Source organism: Xylona heveae (assembly GCF_001619985.1).
Source record: "Xylona heveae TC161 unplaced genomic scaffold L228scaffold_6, whole genome shotgun sequence".
In the NCBI taxonomy this organism is placed as follows: Eukaryota; Fungi; Ascomycota; class Xylonomycetes; order Xylonales; family Xylonaceae; genus Xylona; species Xylona heveae.
Window position 1 is genome coordinate 1,284,918 of NW_017264198.1, and position 17,585 is coordinate 1,302,502.

A 17,585-nucleotide genomic window follows, 5' to 3' on the forward strand; every position below is an offset into this window, starting at 1 on the left:
AAATAAAACATAAGAACAAAAAGGAACCCGCAACCCGCAACCTGCATCCTGTTATGACGCACAGCGGCACAGCCTTGCTTGCTCAATTTAGTCCTCACGCCCTTCACGCTCTTTACGATAGGTAATTCCCTTGACGATAGGACTTTCCACAATGCCATAATACCATTTTTGTTGATTTCGAATCAAAGTCTCACAGGTCCAATGTCCAGACCGTCAACTTCTCCGTGGGGCTCGCCACTCTGATAGTCTCGCTGTAACAGACAGCTTGAACGTAAACTCTCGTCTTGTTGGAAAATTTCTCTTTTGCCAAAGAGAAGCGTACACCTCTAGCACGTGCACCTCATTTCTGGAAGACTGGAGTCAAATGATTTTCATACCGTAACACGCAAGATAAATATCTAAGCAATATCGTCGCAGCAAAATATGACCATAGTAAAACAGCAAAATGTGAACGTAGAAAAGGTTAATATAATGAAAGGTGCACGTAGGAAAACAAGGAAGGAAAAAAAGGAGCAGAGTAGGAGCATATAAAAGGGGAGAAAAATGAAAAGATTGATGGAGGGATAAGTAAAATATAGTGAACCCGGTCCCCAGCACTGCATGTAAACAGTAAGCATGTAAATAACGAAACCCTCTTTAAAAAAAAAAAAAAAAAAACCAATCACCACCCCTTAGAAAGCAGCTTCACACCGCAACACCATGCAATGCTGATACTGAAATAAAAGAAGTAGTTTGATGGAGAGGGCAAAGAAAGGTAAAGGGAGAGGAAAGCGAGAAAAGGTGGCAATCTGCAAGAATCTCGAAAGATTGTTTCAATCGAGAAATTGAATAAATGACAAGTCATCTAAAACTATATAGTCTCCCATCCACCATTGTTGGTGTCGGCTTCGAGTTTTCGGGAAATGGTGGTTGGAATCTGGTGCAAGAGCCACACATTACGCATGAGAGCATCGTAGCGGCGCTGGTTCAGGAAAAGCTGCCGGTTGCGTCTGTACGGGTTTCTGTCAGCCACATTCCTCTTCTCAAGGAGTTGCATATTGGACATGAGGACAGAAGGGGGATATAAATGGAAAGGCAAGGCCTTACCTTAATCCGGGATCGACTTCGCCGTGCTTGTCAAGGTACGGCGCCATGCCCCAGCTGCCATTATGACCGTGGAGGTAAAGAACGGTACATTTACGAATGTTGATGAAGATACCGACGTCTTTGCCGCACCTTTAAATATAGTTAGTACTTGCTCTACCATATACCGCCTACAGCAATAAAAGCTTACTTTTCAAGATGTGTGTTGCAACCGCCATATCGGCCGTCCCGCAAGCAGCACAAGGCCTGACTGCAGAAAATGTCGCCACAGAAAAGACAGATGCTGGGGTCGACAATTTCCTTGCCAGTGGTCGGACACCGTCGCTTCATGGCCTCATCGGTCAGAGTGTCAAAGTGTTTCGGCAAACCAACGAGTTCAAGGATACCGGGGTGGCTCAAAGTGATCGCCGTCCGGGCATGATGGATTGGCCGTCTTCCTTCTCTGGCCCACGCCCAATGACGGATCCAGCCAGTTACAATAGCTCTGATGGTCACATTTGCTGGATCGTTCTTGGAAAAGAAAGAAAAGATTTCCTCCAATGTGGGAACGTTCAGAGCCTTGGTCAAACGATCCAGCTCCGGAACATCAAAATCGTCGTACCCGTTATTATGGAAGTCGACGCCGTATCGCACGTACAGCAGGATAGCAGCCTTTCGGAGGAACGGCAGGGCGTAGTTCGCAACCAACGTGCGGAATATTTCAAGGTGCTCTTTTGAAAAGTCTTCCGCCTTGGGCGCCGGTTTGGGCTCCGTGTTTTCTGACCGTAATGTTGTGAGAGCCTCATCCGAGATGGCCCCAATGCCATCGATAAAAGATCCAAAACTCTGCAGCTGCTCAAGTGAATATGTCTTGAGACTGTCGTCCGGAATCTTCTCATAGAGTGACTGGTGCCAAAGTACATTCGTGTCGCATAGATATGTGAATGTCACCTTGACGAGCTCGCAAATATAGCAGAGCCGGAGCAGATGATGAATATCCAGCTTCAGCGACGGTCCAATGCAGACGGAGCACTCAGCAAGGAAGACGAAAATGTCTTGACAGAAAAGAGGCTCCAGCTGCTTCAGCTCAAGCGTGAAAGCCTCAATGCCAAAGATCTGTGGATGACCAATGAAAAGTTGGTGAAGTTGTCTCCCGTGCAGTTCCCTGAACTCAGTAACCGTTCTGTTAGCACCAGAGTTACGGAGACCGCCCACTGCCATGTACGAGGAGACCGTCTCAGAGAGAATGCGCAAATGTGTCAAGGCTGACTCAGGGATTCCAGGAATCAATGTGGTTCCCGGCTGCGCTTCCATTCCTCTTCGGCTGATCTCGACGGACGAAATTGAAAAGCCTAGACTTCGAGCAAGCGTATCGGTATGGGTGAGGTCTTCCAGTGAAAGAGCAGCAGCAGGCGGATAAGCATATCGTGTCGAGAGTTGGTTGACTTTCATCGTGTCCCTCAATCTCTTGTAGATTCCGACCAGCTCTGTAATGGCCCATTGCTCGCCCGGCGCCTGGCTGGGCGTTTGAATCTGTTGCGAAAGTGGACCCAGCGACTGCAAAGGCGTCAGAGCATCTTCAAGAGGGAAATTTCCAGGCATAGCTGGCCGGGTCGGCTGCGTTAACGAGGCAGCGCTCGTGGGGCCAGGTCTGACCAACTGATCGAGTCGAGACGCCAACGAAGGAACGACAGCTTCTGAGCCGTACTGTACAAAAGTCTCCTGATAACGGTGCTTTTCCTGCCCGTCACCCTCAGCTCCCTTTTCCAGGCGCGAAACGATCGGCCCAATTTGCGAGGTAATCCAGTCATCAAAAGACGCTTCGGTATGTAAGATGCCCGGGTAGACTTCTTCTTTGCCTCGCCATATTATGGGCAGGAATGCATTGCCCAGAGCTTTGCAGAGAGGGCATACAAATTCCTTGTGAGTCAGTCTCTCGGGATGATTGCGAGCAATCTGGTGTGCTTGTCTGCGAGTAGTAGCGCCATAGTAAAGTTCGAAGCAGGCAAAATGCATGATATGCCCACATCCAGTGCTCACTGGACCACGTCGGACGTGGTTTGGGGGGAAGCCACGGCCCAGACGTTGCCGTTCCACCGCAATCTCGCTTCCGTCAGCAGTAAATTTACGGACCGTGTCTCTGTTCTTGCCAGCAACACCAAATGGCCGAATATCTTCAGCAGACCGATCTAGATTATCTGGAACATAAGCAGCTTCCGCGACGAACTCAGGATCGGAAAAGTCCGTTTGCCTCAGAACATTGCTATCCATGAGTAACGCGAATGTTCCATACAGACGAGAGTCGTTGGTTTCCTCTTGACAGAGAATGCAAGTACCGGTAGGATATTTCCAGACCTTCTTCTGCTCTTCAGGAGGTGTGTCCATCTCTTCTCCTTCGTCACTAAAGTCTTCGTCACCCCAGTCCAGAGCGCCATGAGCGTCCATGAAAGACTTTTGCTGCTGTTGAAATTGTGCCATGACTTTCGCTTGCCTCTCAAGGGCCTGCTTCTTCTTCAGCTCAACATCTTCGGCACCAGCATTTGCTGGAGATTCGGTGCCTAATCTGTCCGCAGACACTTCCGATGCAGAGACCGTCGAAGAATACAACTTCGGCCGCTTGTGGTGGAGTTTGCGGAGGATCAGACGAATTCTGGGCGCGCAAGCCTTAAAGTCTTCATTCGAAAGCAGTTTCACCAACACAGAAACGATGGTTGGTGCTGACAGTTGACCATTGCTCTTGGCATTGTTTGTGAGCGCAAATGCGCAGAATGAGTTATTCTGATGCTCTTCTGATTCATTCTCTACAGTCTGGTCCTCAATGATAGCCAAGAGAGTCAAGTGAAGGACCACTTGAATGAAAGTCTCCACACGAGTGACTGGTATGTTGGGGGTGAAAGTCTTCGACATAACTGAGTAAAGAAGCGAATAATATATCACTTGAGCAAAAAGAGGTGTCGCGGTAAATCTTCCAAGGGTGACGAAGACACCCGATGTAATCGGCCGCAGCTTCGGCTCAAAGACCACATCGTCGGGCGACTTTCTCGACTTCTTCGCGAGACGTGTGCGATAAGCGTTTTCAGCCTCATCACGCTGGTTCTTGTTATAGTGCGCCACATAGGGGTCAATATGTTCGTAATACTCCTCTTTGAGTTCGAATGTTCCTGTATCCGAGAGACCCTCAGGGGCCCGGAAATTGGTCATTTCGTCCAAGATATCCTGGAACTCTTCAAGGTCTTGGAATTTCTCAGTCAAGCGAGAGCAGAGCTCTGAAAATGAGAGAGGCTTGAAGCAGAGAGTATGAACGATATCCCTCCTGATAGCAACAAGATGGGGATTAGGTTCGTCTTCGATGGGCAAGAGAGACGTTCTGTCGCTTAGGATGATTATCATCAAATGTATAAAGTCCTCGGCAACATCAACCATTTGACTATCCTCGTAACCGGTTGGCACAGCGTAATTGCCCTCCATCCAGTCTCTCATCCTGAACCTATCAATCATTGATGCGAGGACCTTGCTAGAATCGCAGATCACCATAGCCGTCTGCATGAGGAAAATATCTCGATGGTGAGCGACATCTCTCTGTGAGACGCCTCGATACGTCGACATTTGGTGTCGAAGGCTGAGACCGTTTCGAACCCACATTCCGGCTTTCATCTGGGCGAGCCAGGCGCAGACTCGAAGGGGAAAGTCGAATAACGCGAGCAGATAACTTTCAGGCTCGTGTTCCGAAACGGCCTGCTTGGTGCTGGGTGGCTCCTTGAGCTCAGACAAGCTAAATAACAGCAGTCCATGAAGTTGGTCCCTAGACATGCTCTTTCCACAATCAATCAGCCAGGAGAGTGTGTAATGGAGAGCATGGTGGAAACTGATGGGCTCCTTTTCAATAACGAAATCGACAATTTCGTATTGTTGGTCAGAATCTCCCCAATTTTCCGGGCCAGCCTCCAAAGCATGAATTGTTTTGAATCGGGTTTCCTCTTTGATTTCAGCCTGGTCAAATCGTTTCCGCTCCGCTCCCATGGAATTAAGGATGGCAGCCTTGGCCGCAATACGAATTGCCTTGGAAATGCTGGTGTCGTCCTCACCACGTTTCCATTTGAATGACTCAGCGAATTGGCGACATAGCCTGTTGATCTCCCGAGTAATTAGGGATGCGCTGATCCAGGCATCTGTTTCATACTCAACATGTTCCCCGACAGCGCGAACATTAGGGCAGATTCCTTGGTGAAGTTTGACGAGGTCGAGGAACTGGTAAATGTATCGCTCCTCATTTCGGAGTTTTTCTTGGACATGCTCTGAACCAAACAGATACTTCAAATCCATGAAGAAGTGATACATGCGGCGGTTCGTGACGGAGCCAGCCTCAAATGCCAACGTTGCTGTGGGATCTACGTCTTCGGGATGACCGACTTGGCGTGTGGTTAGGAAGGTGTACAGAATGGCAATGAGGTTCGTGAGGAAGTTGCCCCGCTCCACCACTTCGTCGGTGATGGAAGGAGTTGTAAGCATCTGCAGAGAAAGATTGATGATTGAGTGATCAGGCTCACGGTCTGCAATCAGATAGAGCTGGGCGAGAGTAGTGTATAAGCCAGCAAATCTTAATCCCAGAATGCGCTTGAAGTAAGGAATAGTGACCACGGTTCCAATGTAAAGGTCCCGCAAATCAATGCGTGCCTTCTTCCACATTCTCAGATCGAAGAGAACAAGCCAATCTAACCGGACGCGTTGCCGTAGATCCTCATAAACAGGCATTGGTTCCTTGCTGCTAAACGCAGCAGGTTTTTCGAGCCAGTACTTTGGCGGTTTCGGATGCCGCACCACCGTTGGGCGCTCTGTCGGAGTCTTTGGGATTTTTGTTGTTGCTCGGGCTAGAGTACTGGCGGTACTTCCTGCCTCACCACCTTCAGAATCTGAAGAGGTATGCTCACGTTGCTCCTGCTGTGACGGCCGGCGCGGAGGAGGAGGGGGTGGCGGTGGCGGATAACCCGCATAAGTAGCTTCTGCCACTTCAGTTTCGTCCTCCGGCGAGAGAGCATCCATATCAACGTCACCGTCCCGGTCGGCGTTTAGCTCATCCAAGTCCATTTCATCACCTTCTTCCACTACTTCGGCTTCAAGATCGATGTCCTCACCGTCGTCGTCCTCGCCATCGTCATCATCATCGTTATCGCCCTCGTCTATGTCTATTATGTTGTGCAGCGCATGTGCCATGGCAAAGCCTCTGAGTTGAGTTGTCTCATCTTTTTCATGATCATCAATACCACTTCGACCGATCTCTGCATTACTGGCCTCGCTGCCGGTCCTCCACCCCTTAAGCATCTCTTCGCAGATTGTTTGCCGGAGAATGTCGTGGTCTTCGCCCACACTGCATCCCGCTATATCCACTAGCCACTCAATGATCGTACCGCACATTTGCTCGCGGAATGTGTCTCGAGACGATCTGATCGTGACCGTAACCTTGATTTCTTCGATAATCTTAGCAACTTGAAGCAAGTGCTTGATATCCTTGGAATGCCTGACAACACTGCGGCCCATATCATTTGTCTCGTTTGCTACTCGAGTGCCAAATCTCCTGGTTTCTCTGCAAGCCCTAGCCACTTGATTTTCCACCTCGAGCACGGTATGCTTTTCATCATTCCAGAGAATGAGAGCAAAATCAGGCTCTTCCTCTGGTTCAATATCTCCACCATACCATTTTGAAGTCAGCCGAGACATTTCTTCGTCGTACTTGATGCTATCCTCCGTTTTGGGGAGTCGTAACTGCTCCGGGGAGCACGAAATGACATCGCAAAGGTAATCCATCGCCCGCGCAATCGTAGCTCTGATAGACTCGATTAAGTCATCCGGAAGCTTCTTATCCACCACAGTCTTTCCAGCTGCAGCAGATTCCTCTTCTGGAACAGCAGTGTGGATAGCACAATTGACAGGCAATCTCCAAGCCTCGGCATCTCCACAGTCGCAGCACCCACTATTTCCTGGTGAGATGCTCACGTATACCATGTGATCGGTGTGATCGGAAGCGTCGAAGCATTTGCTGCAGAGCACACAAGTGTCGTCTACACTGCAGGTCTTGCAGCGATATGTCGCCTCGCCGCTCTTGAAGATATGCCCGCATGGCTTACCCCGCGCCCCCGCAGTATACTCTGCACCCTCCACTGCACCCTGAGCTTCGCGCAAGCTCCAGGTCGTCGAATTTTTTGAAATTTCCTGGGGAAAAAAGAGTCGAAAGTATGTATCGCTGTCATGGCAAAGGGACCGGAAAAGTATCTCCAGTAAATGGTCGCTGGCCTCTTTGGTGTACCGGTATTCGTACTGCTTAGGGAAATCCCGGAGGATATGGCAGAGGTGCTGCTCGAGAGCAGACAGCCGCATGGTAGAAAGTTACTGTTCGAGAAAAAAAAACAGCTCAAGGGGCGAACATTCGAGGAGAAGCTCTATGCAAATCAAAGTCGAGCGTGAGCGAAGTTGATGGACAGGCAGATCGATCAGGAAAAAGAAAAAAAAAAACTCACAACTCGAGCCCCACTGAGCTCCCAGTGAAGGGGATTAAAAACAACAGAAGCGTACTATATGATGAAATGAAGAAAACTTCTTCAACGCTTTTTTGATGTTGTTGAGTCCTTGTGGCAACAGCTCTTTCTTGTTGTCACTCGGGCGGTATGACGGATAGCGCAGGTGAAGACGGCATTGCAAGCGAGAGCAGCTCTGCTGTGGTGGCCGAAGTGCCGAAGGCACCGGATTTCTACAACAATAGCAGTTTTATGTGATTTGATTTACGGAAATTAGATTCATATGGAAAGAAAGTGAACATGCAAATATAATGAATCAATATCTGACTCATTTCTCACGTCAGACTTTGTCGCAACGCTTCGTCCTCTCATCGGCGCATATCTTCAATTTATCACGGATACATGTTGAGAACGCGGTCCAAGGATATGGACAGTAATTTGGATCTCTTGATATAATACACAATCTAATGATCCCGCTCTAAGTCTTCGGCATGCGACTTAGCAATACAATGCCGACTGCTCCTCAAGAATATGCCATTGGTTCTTCCTTACTCCTCGTCCTCCTCGGCCTGGACGTACTTGTGACGGATGTCCTTCCATTGCCGCTGCATGCACCGTTAGTGAATTGCCGAGTCACGAATCCATGCGAAATACGTACGCCCTGGTTGAATGAGTCCCAGACTCGGTTGGAGATCGAGTCGAAGCCACTATCGCAAACACATCCATCAGCGCTAGGTCAACAATGTCGGCTCAGTTCTGTTCCCTTCACATACAGTTCAAAGACGAAGGCGGAGGCAAAGATGGTAGTCAGGAAGACAGTGTTCTTCCGGATGAGGGAGCTATTCGGATCAATGCGTCAGCGAAATATAAGAAGTCGAAGTGCAGTTCTGATGCAACGAACTTGTAGATGGTGGAAGCCAGCTAGATTTCACTGTCAGTATTCATCTTTCTACCAATTGACTCTTGAAAGAGGAGCACATACGCCTGCCATTTTGAGAAGTCGCGAACACGGTCAACAACACGGAAAGGAAGATTCGAAGGAGCAAAGACGGACGATGGGAGCTGGAGATCGTGATGGCCCTTTGGGGAAGTTTGGGGAGATTTGGCGCTTTTGTATCAGGTCACGTGCATATACCGTTCTTCCGCAATTTCCGCCAATCATCATGCGCGAATTACTCCCAAATTGATACTGAGCACAGTTCACTAATTTATGCACCTGCACAACTTTTATACTCGTGGGACCCCTGGGTCACTTCTATATTATTGTGCGTTTCGGTCATTGATCCACTTCTCAACTCGCTCGCTCATCCCAAATTATTACTGTCGTGCCCTTGAACCAAAAGGCAACTGCAACTGCAAATTGCTTACCATGCCGGCCCCAAATTCTTCTCAGGAGACTTCAAATGCCGGTATTACAATTACCGCCTCCGGCGACCGCATCATTCCGGCCTCGCGACGCGCAGACGGCTCGGAGCGCAAAGCTATAAAGGTTCGCCCCGGTTACCAACCACCAGAGGACGCAAAACTCTATAAAAATCGGGCAGCAGAGGCATGGAAAAACCGGGGCTCTGGTGGCGTCCCTGGTGCGGCTAGTGTCGATGATGAAAAGACAGACAGCGCTGCCAAAGCCAGCAGCAACAAGAACGCGAAGCGGAGGGAAGCACGGAAGAAGGCCAAGGCTGTCGGCACGCAAGAGGAAGATGAGCAACCCATTTCAAGCACAGCCAATGGAAATGTTGAGAAGTCAGCCACTTCAGATAAAGTCGTCCAGGAGAACTGGAGGGCGACCGCGAAGCCTGACGGAGCAGACGCGGAGGCTGAGAAGGAGAAACATGCCCGAAACCTAAGAAAGAAGTTACGACAGGCCCGGGAGTTGAAAGACAAGAAGGAGAGCGGGGAGTCATTGCTTCCAGAGCAATTCGAAAAAGTTATTCGTATCAGCGAATTGATAAGGCAACTCAGTGCGCTGGGCGTTGACCCCGAGGAGCCTCAAGAATCATGAAGATTGTCCAGCCGATCATATTTGCGGGACATTGTCAATTTAATTTTTCCGCGATCCATTTGCATGAACCCAAAGACGCGGGCCCTCCCCGCTGACGACATTCGCTTTTCGCATGGCGCGTGGTGGAACCAGACCTTAACGACCTGTATCACCTCTTACGATCCTGAGCATATCTTACTATCACCAATGCATCACCTTTAGCATTATGAAACATGATACGCTATTTGCGAGCCCGTTTAGCGCTATCCGCGACACTCGACAGGGCGGCGCATTACTTGGCTCGAGCGCGAGACATGGATGCAAGAAATTCATCAATTCTATTGCTAGACGCGGAAGTACCATCTGGCGTCCGGCGTGACTATTTGCTGTGTTGGGGTCCTATTATTTTCGACGCATGGACTAGCTTTATTATTGTTGAGCTTAAGCTGTCTTTCGGGACATGCTCTGCCACGGCTGAGGTGGAAGGACCCGAGGTCGAGCATTATCTAGACAGAACATGAAAGGATGCGCCTTTTCAGACTTTAGGTCGCCCTTTATTTTTCAAGCTCTATTACGCCTCGACTGGGCGCTAATATGTATCTTCATTGGAGAATGAATCAAGCCAAGTCCCGGATTATTTTGTTACTGTGTTGACCTGTACCTGCCGTTTTACCATCTTGAACTTAACCCATTGCGGGTTCGGTCCCAAATTGTTGAGTCCCGTGTATGTGTCAAAGTACGAGCCTTCCGTGGGCAGCATCGCAACATCGTAAGCTGAGCGTATACAGTCATTGATGCCCACACCACCATACGAATTTCCTGCGACGCGTAATCTACCTCGGAAACTTGTCTGAAGATCTCTGTGGGTGCGGCCGAGGCGAGCTTGGTGGCCTACAGTGTACTGTGGCAGGCAGTTCTTCAATAGCCGGACATTGTTGGCAATAGGCTCATCGACGATACCGAGGTGTCGAGCGAGCACTGTTCTTGCCATCCTCATTCCTTCCTCTTCATCAGGGTAAGAACTAAAATCGTCCCACCAATGTCCGCCAAGCATAACGGTTACTTTGGTTCCCTTGGCAGTATCGACGCCTGGAGCAGCATCGGAGTCGAAGACGACGCCGAGAGCGCGTTCGGGATTCTGTTCTAACGGAATAGACTGAGGAATCAAATAACCAAATCCGTTGGCGGGTAGGACGTTGGGGTTGTTGAAGAAAAGGCTAACAATCATAACCGTCACGGAATGAACGTCATTAAGACTATCCAGCTCCGGGGCAAGCTTGGCCAAAGTTTGAGCTGGAAGGGTTGAAATTGCAAAGGCGTGATTTGGCTTGGGTTCATCTTTGAGATTTGTGGTCTAGACAGTTCTCCTATTAGACTCTCTCCTTTGAAAATCAGTGAGAACATACCAGTTGGATAGTGTCCATTGTTCGATTTAATTCGAGTGCCTCGATTTGGGCATCTTTCCTGATAACCACGTTCTTATTTTGCTGCAAAACCTCTTCAAGGCGCGTCACTAAACTGCCAAGGCCGCCCTTGAGTGTGAAGACACTAGTGTCCTTCATCTCCAAGAGCTGTCCTCGAAGTGTGGGTTGTTCCTGAAGAAGATGCTGAATCAAGTCGGTATCCCTCTCTAGCGCTGGCTTTTCTGAGGAAAACAGCAGATCCAGGGCCCCTGGCAGAAGGCCGCCATGCGTCCTTTCCAAGAAAGGCAACATCGGGAAAATGCTGTTCACGCTCAGCTTCCAAACGTCGCCAGCATAGATTCCATGCAGGAGCGGTGAAACGAGATTGTTGACAAGGACTGTGCTGGTATAACGTTCCAGAAAGGAGCCAACGCTTTCGTCTTCTCCCGCGGCCGAGGGAACTGTTTTGAAAGGTTCCCGCAAGATGGATGTAAAGGACTCCCGAAAGACTGGTTCACGAATCACGGCAGATAGTATAGAGAAGAAACTCGATCCTGGTCCAGGAACGCGCACCAAATGGTCTGGATAGTATATGAAACGGTTCCTTGCGGCAATTGCATCCTTCTTCGTTCTCAGAATCTCGTTTTCTAGACCGAGCTGGCGGATCTAAGACCTGTAAGCAGTTTTCTTCCGCTGACTAGGATTAATTAATGATTACCAAGTCCAGTGCTACCATACCATTGGGCATAGTGCACCTCAAGGTCCGCGGTCCTTCTTCAAAGACTATTGACCCGTCGCCTACATCGACCTTCTTGGACTGTACCCAGCCCCCAACGCGCGAACTTTGCTCATAAAGCGTAATTTTCTTGTCCGGGTGTTTCTTCGACAAGTAGAAAGCACTGGCAAGACCACTAATCCCCCCGCCCAGGACAGCGAAGCTATCCGGCTTGTGGTATTCGTGCGCAGCTTGCGTAGTGTATCGAGAAACATGTAGCGGGCGTCGCTGACCAGCAGCGCAACGCGGTTGGAGGTAGCATTGCTTTAAGAGAACTTCTAAGAGGTTTTCAGGATGTCTTGGAGCCATTGGGACAAGTTGTGGCCCAATCCGGGACAAAGACTGCGAGTGCGGAGTAGGTCAACTGAGCGGGCGGAGGTGAGTTCAACAACCGAATCGGGATTCACCTGGGGTCTTAAGCTTGCATGGGGCTCGGATGATGATGATGCCACGGCCAGACATCATGATTGTGGTCTTATTTTACACTTGAATTTTGGCAGGAAATTTCTATTGAAGATTTTTTATTTTTTATTTTTTATTTTCACCTTTATCAATAGATCCAAGTAAGGTATAGGTGTCTGACACATTTGTAAAATTAATCAAGCCGTAGCATTTTAATTCTTTAATGGGGACGCGTACCTGTGCAAGCTCTCCCTCCGCAGTACAACCGGGACAAAAGAAAATTTCAAAAACAATCTTGGGCTTAGCTGGATAGGGCTTCTTTTGCGTTTTAATCCTTGACGGAATCATAATCAGCATTCTATAAAAGAGACCATATGTATATGATAGTATAGCGAAATTTCAAGTCGCATCATCTTCATTTCAGATATATCCGATGTTTTCTGACACCCAATCAGTACCTAAGATACGAATATTCAACCTCTTTGCATCATACGCCATGCTTTTGCAGCAAAAAGTATTTAGCCCGATGGGCTTCAGTCCGCCAAACGCCTCCGAGACCAGTGACCGAAACCAAAGAAAAGCAACATACAAAAACGATATTCTACATTTAGTGAAGCCTCTCCCAGACAAAACCGCTCATTGCTCAAACGCCCGACTCTACCGCTTTCTGCTCCTCAGGAACGCCCCCACCAGGCACAATCAATTCTTCCTCTGTATTGTCATCAACAAATTTTCTTTCGCTAACATGCTCATTTTCCTTCGCTCCAGGAGCGGTCCATACTTTGTCTTCGAATTTGCCTCTCTTTTGTCCGTCTTCATGCTTGTAGGGGCAAACAGGGTTCAAGCAAGGATTGAAGCGACACATGGTCTGCAAGTGCGTAAACTTGCAGTCCGGTGTAGTACAATCTGCACCATTTCGGCAGAGTGGCATTGATGGATGCCGGAAGGGACAGACGGGATTTGTGCAGTTCGGATAAAATCTGCAATCTTGCGCTGCCTGATGAGTGGTCTTCTGCGCTGGTGACGGATGACGCGCAACACATTTCTTGTTCTTGCACGCAACGCCAAAACTGCAAGTATCATTGACGTCAATCGTTACTCCGGGTGGCGCAGCCGTCGACTGGTGAGCGAAAGAACAATCCTCCTTCGTGCATGAGAGATTGAATTTGCAAACAGTTGTCGCTGGATCGGGCGCAGCCTGCGGGCTTTCAACGTCCATGGACGAAGCCGGATTGGTGTCTCGGGATTCCTGTTGGCCTTGATCGGGTCTGGAATTGTTCGGTTGCCTCTTGTTGAAACCGCCATTTCGCCTCGGGTTATTATCCACGCGCTCGAACAGCGATTTGCCCTGCTGTTGATGTTGTCCTCCGAAAGCACCAGGCCCAGACGGATTCACCATTGGACCTCCCATTGCCGGTCCCATGAACATTTGTTGTTGTTGTTGAGGGGAAAGGATTTGGGACATCATCCTGGCTTGCTCCTCGTACATTGCGAAAAGTTGCATCTGCTGCTGGGGTGACATGCCCATCAAGGCATTTGCAGGCCCGCCAGGAGGCATTCCGGTGTTAAGCATCGGACCTGCGCCTCTCCCACCCATTCTTTGGTTGCGAGGTCCCTTGGGCGCATCTCGACCGTGACTATTTATTCTCCCAGTACCTTGTTGGGCGCGCACGCGGTGCAGAAGAGGGTCTGTGTTTCGATCCATTGCCTTATTAAGTTGGCCCATGAGGCGTCTGTTGTTCCCTCTAGGGCCATTCCGCATAGATTTTGGCCCCGTAGGTCTATATGATGATATTAGCCTTCATGATGATACAACGACCACTTCCCAGAAAATGTACGTACATTCCACCCTCCGCCATCCCCTCACCCGCTTCTCCCATGACCGCATCCTGGCCCTGCCCTTCTGGGTCATTCCCAATCCCATCAAAGTTTCCGGCCGAGACGCCGCTGTTTTCATCCGCTACTCCAGTTTGCTGAGCTGTTTGTCCATTTATCTGCCCGTTCAGTATCCGTAATTGTTCAAAGAGCCAGCCGGAAAATTCAGCTCCTCTAGTATCGCCTGGATCCAGACCGAGGAGGTCATTGGAGAGCTCGACGGCGATCTGGTCCTGGGTTTTGCCGTTGACGAGCATCAATAGGATATACTCAGACAACGCGGAGTCGTCTATATCGCCCGTGGTCCATCCCACCTCTACCAGCTTCGGTTGTAAAACATTGTTCAAGGCGTCAGCTAGAGGCGTGTTGAGCGCAAACTCGACCGCCATGGTTGCAAGGAGGAGCGACAGAGGTGGCGCTGAAGGGGAATAAAGAAAAGTCGGCCGTTCAGAGAACACGTAGGTCGAAATCCTTCTCAAAGACAGTTTAGTATCGTGAGTACTTCCACGATCAGTCCAAGCGAAATCAATGTAGCTTGACTACAACAACGAAGAAATGGTGAATTCTCAAAACGCTGCAACCATCGCGAAGATCTACAAGCTTGTGTCTTGCCTCTTCAATTGATTCTGCCCGCTTACTAATCATCCAACTTGCGCCTAGATACTTTGGGCGATAGCAGATCTTATCTGATCTACTTTATCAAACTCTAAGCAGCCGGGCATCAGTCTGGGAGCCAACGAGCCTAATCTTCAAACCTTTGAAAAGTATAAACTGCCTTCTTAACGTATAAACTTCTATTAATAATTATTACTAAATCTATGTATGCATCATGCATTATGTTCTGTTACATGCAAAGGCTGTATGCATTTGACACCCGAAAACCTGATATAAACTGCTGGCAGATCAAGAATCCCGCAAAGCCGTCGAGAAAATCAATCTGTCCGAGCCTACCTTCCTAAGCGCTCCATTTCAATGCCAGTTCCAACTCCTGCGATGGGGGCGGGTGGTTCCTCCGGCGCCGCTGGCGCCGCCGCCGTGGCTCCCTCTTCGATGTCTTTCTCATTTGGAACGCCCGCATCATATTCAGTATAATGATACCTGTCTTCTTCCTGCACCTCCGCTCCATTCCTCGTTTGATGGAGTTGGTCCAAGAATGACAGTGCATTCAGAAATGATTGATGCTGTAGCTCTTGCTGTGCCTCCGTTGCTGGTGCAGCTCTACCAACATTTGATTCCATGGATTGTGATTTCGACTCCAGTGCAAGCTTCTGTGCATTCCTCACCTCCCACTCAAATTCTTTCAATGCACGCAACTCTGATCCGACAAATAAACCTCCAATTAAACCATCCAAAACACCTGCGGCAAGGCCCAGCGTGCTCATAAGCATAAGGATAAAAGCGACGTAATTGTGTGGCACCCACCACACAGCCACAAGACAGCCAATAGAAATGAGAAGCTGAACACCAAAGTGAGTCAGGCGAAAGTGTCTTTGGAACCGCTCTCGAGCATTGTAATGAGAGACGAGCCCAAGAATAGATGTGTAGGTTTGGATAGGTAGGCGGTTAGAGATTGGCAGTGAAGAGAGTGGTTGCGATGTTGAGGGAGGATGTGGCCTGGAACAGATGAAGTCTGGTCGGGAACTGGTCGATATGGTCTGATATGAGTGAGGATAGTAGTTATGGAATGCCTTCTCCGAGGACGGTGAAGAAATGGTGTGCAATGACTCCGGAACCTCCACCCCAAACCTTCGAGACAGCGACGCTTCGATAGAAAAGTGATCACTTAGAGAGCATCCCAGGCTTGGATGCGGTTCAGTCATGCCCACTCGTACATCATCAACGAACCAGGCAGTTTTCGTCATCGGCGGTAGCAGTGTACTATTCACATCCTGTCTTGAGGGCGAAGGAGCGCCAACAAAGATATAGTCCAATCTTCGTGCATTTGGATCAGGCGTATCTGGTGGCACTGGGATACGTTCGCCTTTAGAAAGACGTTGTTGTTGTCCCTTATTCCAGCGCCAAGTATTGTGCGCACTGTCGCATGTAGCACCGTTCTCAAGCATGTTTTGCTCAACAGTGGGAACAGGACGGCCTCGCGCTTTCTCTGCGCTGTCTACAGATGCCCCAATAGAAGAGTCCGGATGAAGCACCCGCCAGACATCATGAACTGGAGCATGTTTGGTAATTAGCTCATGCGCAAAGGACAATGGAAGCATGTTGAAATCGCCCATGCCCAAAGCAAGGTGACCGCGTTCAATTGCGCCTCGAATTAACTTTGCGAATTCCCAAGCTTGAGCTGTTCGGTGACAAATGTAAGAGTCATTTGGTTCTCTTTCATAAGGGGCATGCATCTATAGATGTTCGAATCAAATATTAGACGTTTTAAAGCAAGAGTAAGCGGCAGAAATTTGAGAATGAGCCGTCCAAAGAAACCCAAACTTACATGTGTACAGAATGCTTCGATAACATCTGCAATCCCAGGTCCGTAACGGATCCGAGCATACGCAACGCCCTTGCCAACAAACCAGTCACCGCGGAAAAAAGCCGTAGGTCTTCCATTCATAGGATACTGAATCATGGAACTTTCCTCGATTGGCCATTTTGACAGGATAGCCAATCCTGCTCCAAATATTCCTCCATGATAGAACTTCCCGTATGGCAGTATATGTTGCGTGTGTTCTCGAATAGCAAGATAATCTTCTTGCGTCCAACACTCTTGCAACCCGACAATATGCGGAGGCGGGGATTTGGCCGCAATCCTCACACCGATCTCATTAAGACGCTCCCTTCTTACTTTGGCAATGAATCTGAGACCCCAGCAGTTCAAGCTTAATACATTAAGGTGAAATGGGTCGACCAATTCATTGGCCATAGCGGGCGGCGTAAGGGTCACGCAGGATCAGTTCGTAGCCTGGTGAATAAAATGAACATTGATAAAGGATTCGAAATCGAAGGAAAAGTTTTTCAATGTAGAGAAAAAGGAAAAATGATATAATATTTTCCGTGCAGCTTCTATGTCAAATAAACAATATGTATAAATGTGGTGCACGGGTTTTGAGGATGTGGTGATTCCGTTTCGGGTCATCGCGAACAGTCTCACCGCCTTAGTCGAATGCCCATCGTCATTGGCTCTGAGGTATCCTGTCCGCCTTTCAAGCTTCATAGCCCCAAAACTTCCACTTCTTGACTTTAGTCGCGTCACTGACCAGCCCTCGTCCGTCTCTGCCTCTCAATGTCTGGGTCGACATCAACAGAGACAAGTCCGACCGTCGAGCCTGTAGACCGGCCGACAAAGCGTCAGCGTCTTGATCCAGACAATGACCAAGCACGCGATCGGTCTCCCGCAGGTTACAGCTCTCCGGACGAATTAGGAGAACCCTCCAATTTTACATCTTCCTCAAGGCATAAGTCAGGCGCACAGGGAAACACAAGCATAGGAGCGTCCGAGAGACGACGCAGCAGCTATGAAGCCTACGATCAAGCGGATGAAAGCCCTGATGAACTCGACCATACCGTGCATACATTCTACCGCAGTGAGGAAACACCGAACGGCGAGTCTCGAAGACATTCCTTTCCAG

At 49.1% G+C, this 17,585-nt stretch overlaps 6 protein-coding genes across 6 annotated transcripts; 1 reads left to right on the forward strand and 5 right to left on the reverse strand.

Annotated features, from left to right (window-relative positions):
* Window positions 1-737: 737 nt before the first annotated feature.
* On the reverse strand, window positions 738-7,686 carry L228DRAFT_283538 (hypothetical protein). Its single transcript, XM_018336125.1, has 4 exons — window positions 7,575-7,686; window positions 1,274-7,496; window positions 1,087-1,215; window positions 738-989 (listed from the first exon to the last, which is right to left on the reverse strand). The coding sequence occupies exons 2-4, from the start codon at window positions 7,432-7,434 to the stop codon at window positions 851-853; spliced, it is 6,429 nt and encodes a 2,142-aa protein (XP_018187942.1). The 5' UTR covers window positions 7,435-7,496; window positions 7,575-7,686; the 3' UTR covers window positions 738-850.
* A 234-nt stretch (window positions 7,687-7,920) lies between these two features.
* L228DRAFT_283539 (ubiquinol-cytochrome C reductase) lies at window positions 7,921-8,626 on the reverse strand. The gene is made up of 5 exons (XM_018336126.1): window positions 8,554-8,626; window positions 8,473-8,492; window positions 8,345-8,410; window positions 8,230-8,278; window positions 7,921-8,176 (listed from the first exon to the last, which is right to left on the reverse strand). The coding sequence occupies exons 1-5, from the start codon at window positions 8,560-8,562 to the stop codon at window positions 8,120-8,122; spliced, it is 201 nt and encodes a 66-aa protein (XP_018187943.1). The 5' UTR covers window positions 8,563-8,626; the 3' UTR covers window positions 7,921-8,119.
* A 314-nt stretch (window positions 8,627-8,940) lies between these two features.
* L228DRAFT_268856 (hypothetical protein) lies at window positions 8,941-9,573 on the forward strand (the record flags this gene model as incomplete). The annotated part of the gene is made up of 1 exon (XM_018335200.1): window positions 8,941-9,573. The coding sequence occupies one exon, from the start codon at window positions 8,941-8,943 to the stop codon at window positions 9,571-9,573; it is 633 nt and encodes a 210-aa protein (XP_018187944.1).
* A 613-nt stretch (window positions 9,574-10,186) lies between these two features.
* Window positions 10,187-12,039, reverse strand: L228DRAFT_268857 (Protoporphyrinogen oxidase; the record flags this gene model as incomplete). The annotated part of the gene is made up of 3 exons (XM_018335201.1): window positions 10,187-10,906; window positions 10,959-11,621; window positions 11,674-12,039. The coding sequence occupies 3 exons, from the start codon at window positions 12,037-12,039 to the stop codon at window positions 10,187-10,189; spliced, it is 1,749 nt and encodes a 582-aa protein (XP_018187945.1).
* Window positions 12,040-12,303: 264 nt separating this feature from the next.
* L228DRAFT_248068 (nuclear polyadenylated RNA-binding protein Nab2) lies at window positions 12,304-14,586 on the reverse strand. Its single transcript, XM_018332780.1, has 2 exons — window positions 13,975-14,586; window positions 12,304-13,913 (listed from the first exon to the last, which is right to left on the reverse strand). Exons 1-2 carry the CDS (start codon window positions 14,394-14,396, stop codon window positions 12,776-12,778), a joined length of 1,560 nt encoding a protein of 519 aa, XP_018187946.1. The 5' UTR covers window positions 14,397-14,586; the 3' UTR covers window positions 12,304-12,775.
* A 194-nt stretch (window positions 14,587-14,780) lies between these two features.
* On the reverse strand, window positions 14,781-17,034 carry L228DRAFT_283543 (DNase I-like protein). The gene is made up of 2 exons (XM_018336127.1): window positions 16,451-17,034; window positions 14,781-16,358 (listed from the first exon to the last, which is right to left on the reverse strand). The coding sequence occupies exons 1-2, from the start codon at window positions 16,877-16,879 to the stop codon at window positions 14,955-14,957; spliced, it is 1,833 nt and encodes a 610-aa protein (XP_018187947.1). The 5' UTR covers window positions 16,880-17,034; the 3' UTR covers window positions 14,781-14,954.
* Window positions 17,035-17,585: the final 551 nt, after the last annotated feature.

Excerpts from the sequence above, each read along its gene's own strand:
- L228DRAFT_283538 (XM_018336125.1), bottom strand. The coding sequence starts at position 7,434 with ATGCGGCTGTCTGCTCTCGAGCAGCACCTCTGCCATATCCTCCGGGAT. Across the intron at positions 1,216-1,273 it reads TGCAACACACATCTTGAAAA|GTGCGGCAAAGACGTCGGTA; the intron begins GTAAGCTTTTAT and ends CTATATTTAAAG. Across the intron at positions 990-1,086 it reads GAAGTCGATCCCGGATTAAG|ACGCAACCGGCAGCTTTTCC; the intron begins GTAAGGCCTTGC and ends AAACCCGTACAG.
- L228DRAFT_283539 (XM_018336126.1), bottom strand. Across the intron at positions 8,411-8,472 it reads CTGGCTTCCACCATCTACAA|CTCCCTCATCCGGAAGAACA; the intron begins GTTCGTTGCATC and ends TGATCCGAATAG. Across the intron at positions 8,177-8,229 it reads GGGACTCATTCAACCAGGGC|CGGCAATGGAAGGACATCCG; the intron begins GTACGTATTTCG and ends CGGTGCATGCAG.
- L228DRAFT_248068 (XM_018332780.1), bottom strand. The coding sequence starts at position 14,396 with ATGGCGGTCGAGTTTGCGCTCAACACGCCTCTAGCTGACGCCTTGAAC. Across the intron at positions 13,914-13,974 it reads GGGATGGCGGAGGGTGGAAT|ACCTACGGGGCCAAAATCTA; the intron begins GTACGTACATTT and ends ATCATCATATAG.
- L228DRAFT_283543 (XM_018336127.1), bottom strand. The coding sequence starts at position 16,879 with ATGGCCAATGAATTGGTCGACCCATTTCACCTTAATGTATTAAGCTTG. Across the intron at positions 16,359-16,450 it reads TCGAAGCATTCTGTACACAT|ATGCATGCCCCTTATGAAAG; the intron begins GTAAGTTTGGGT and ends GAACATCTATAG.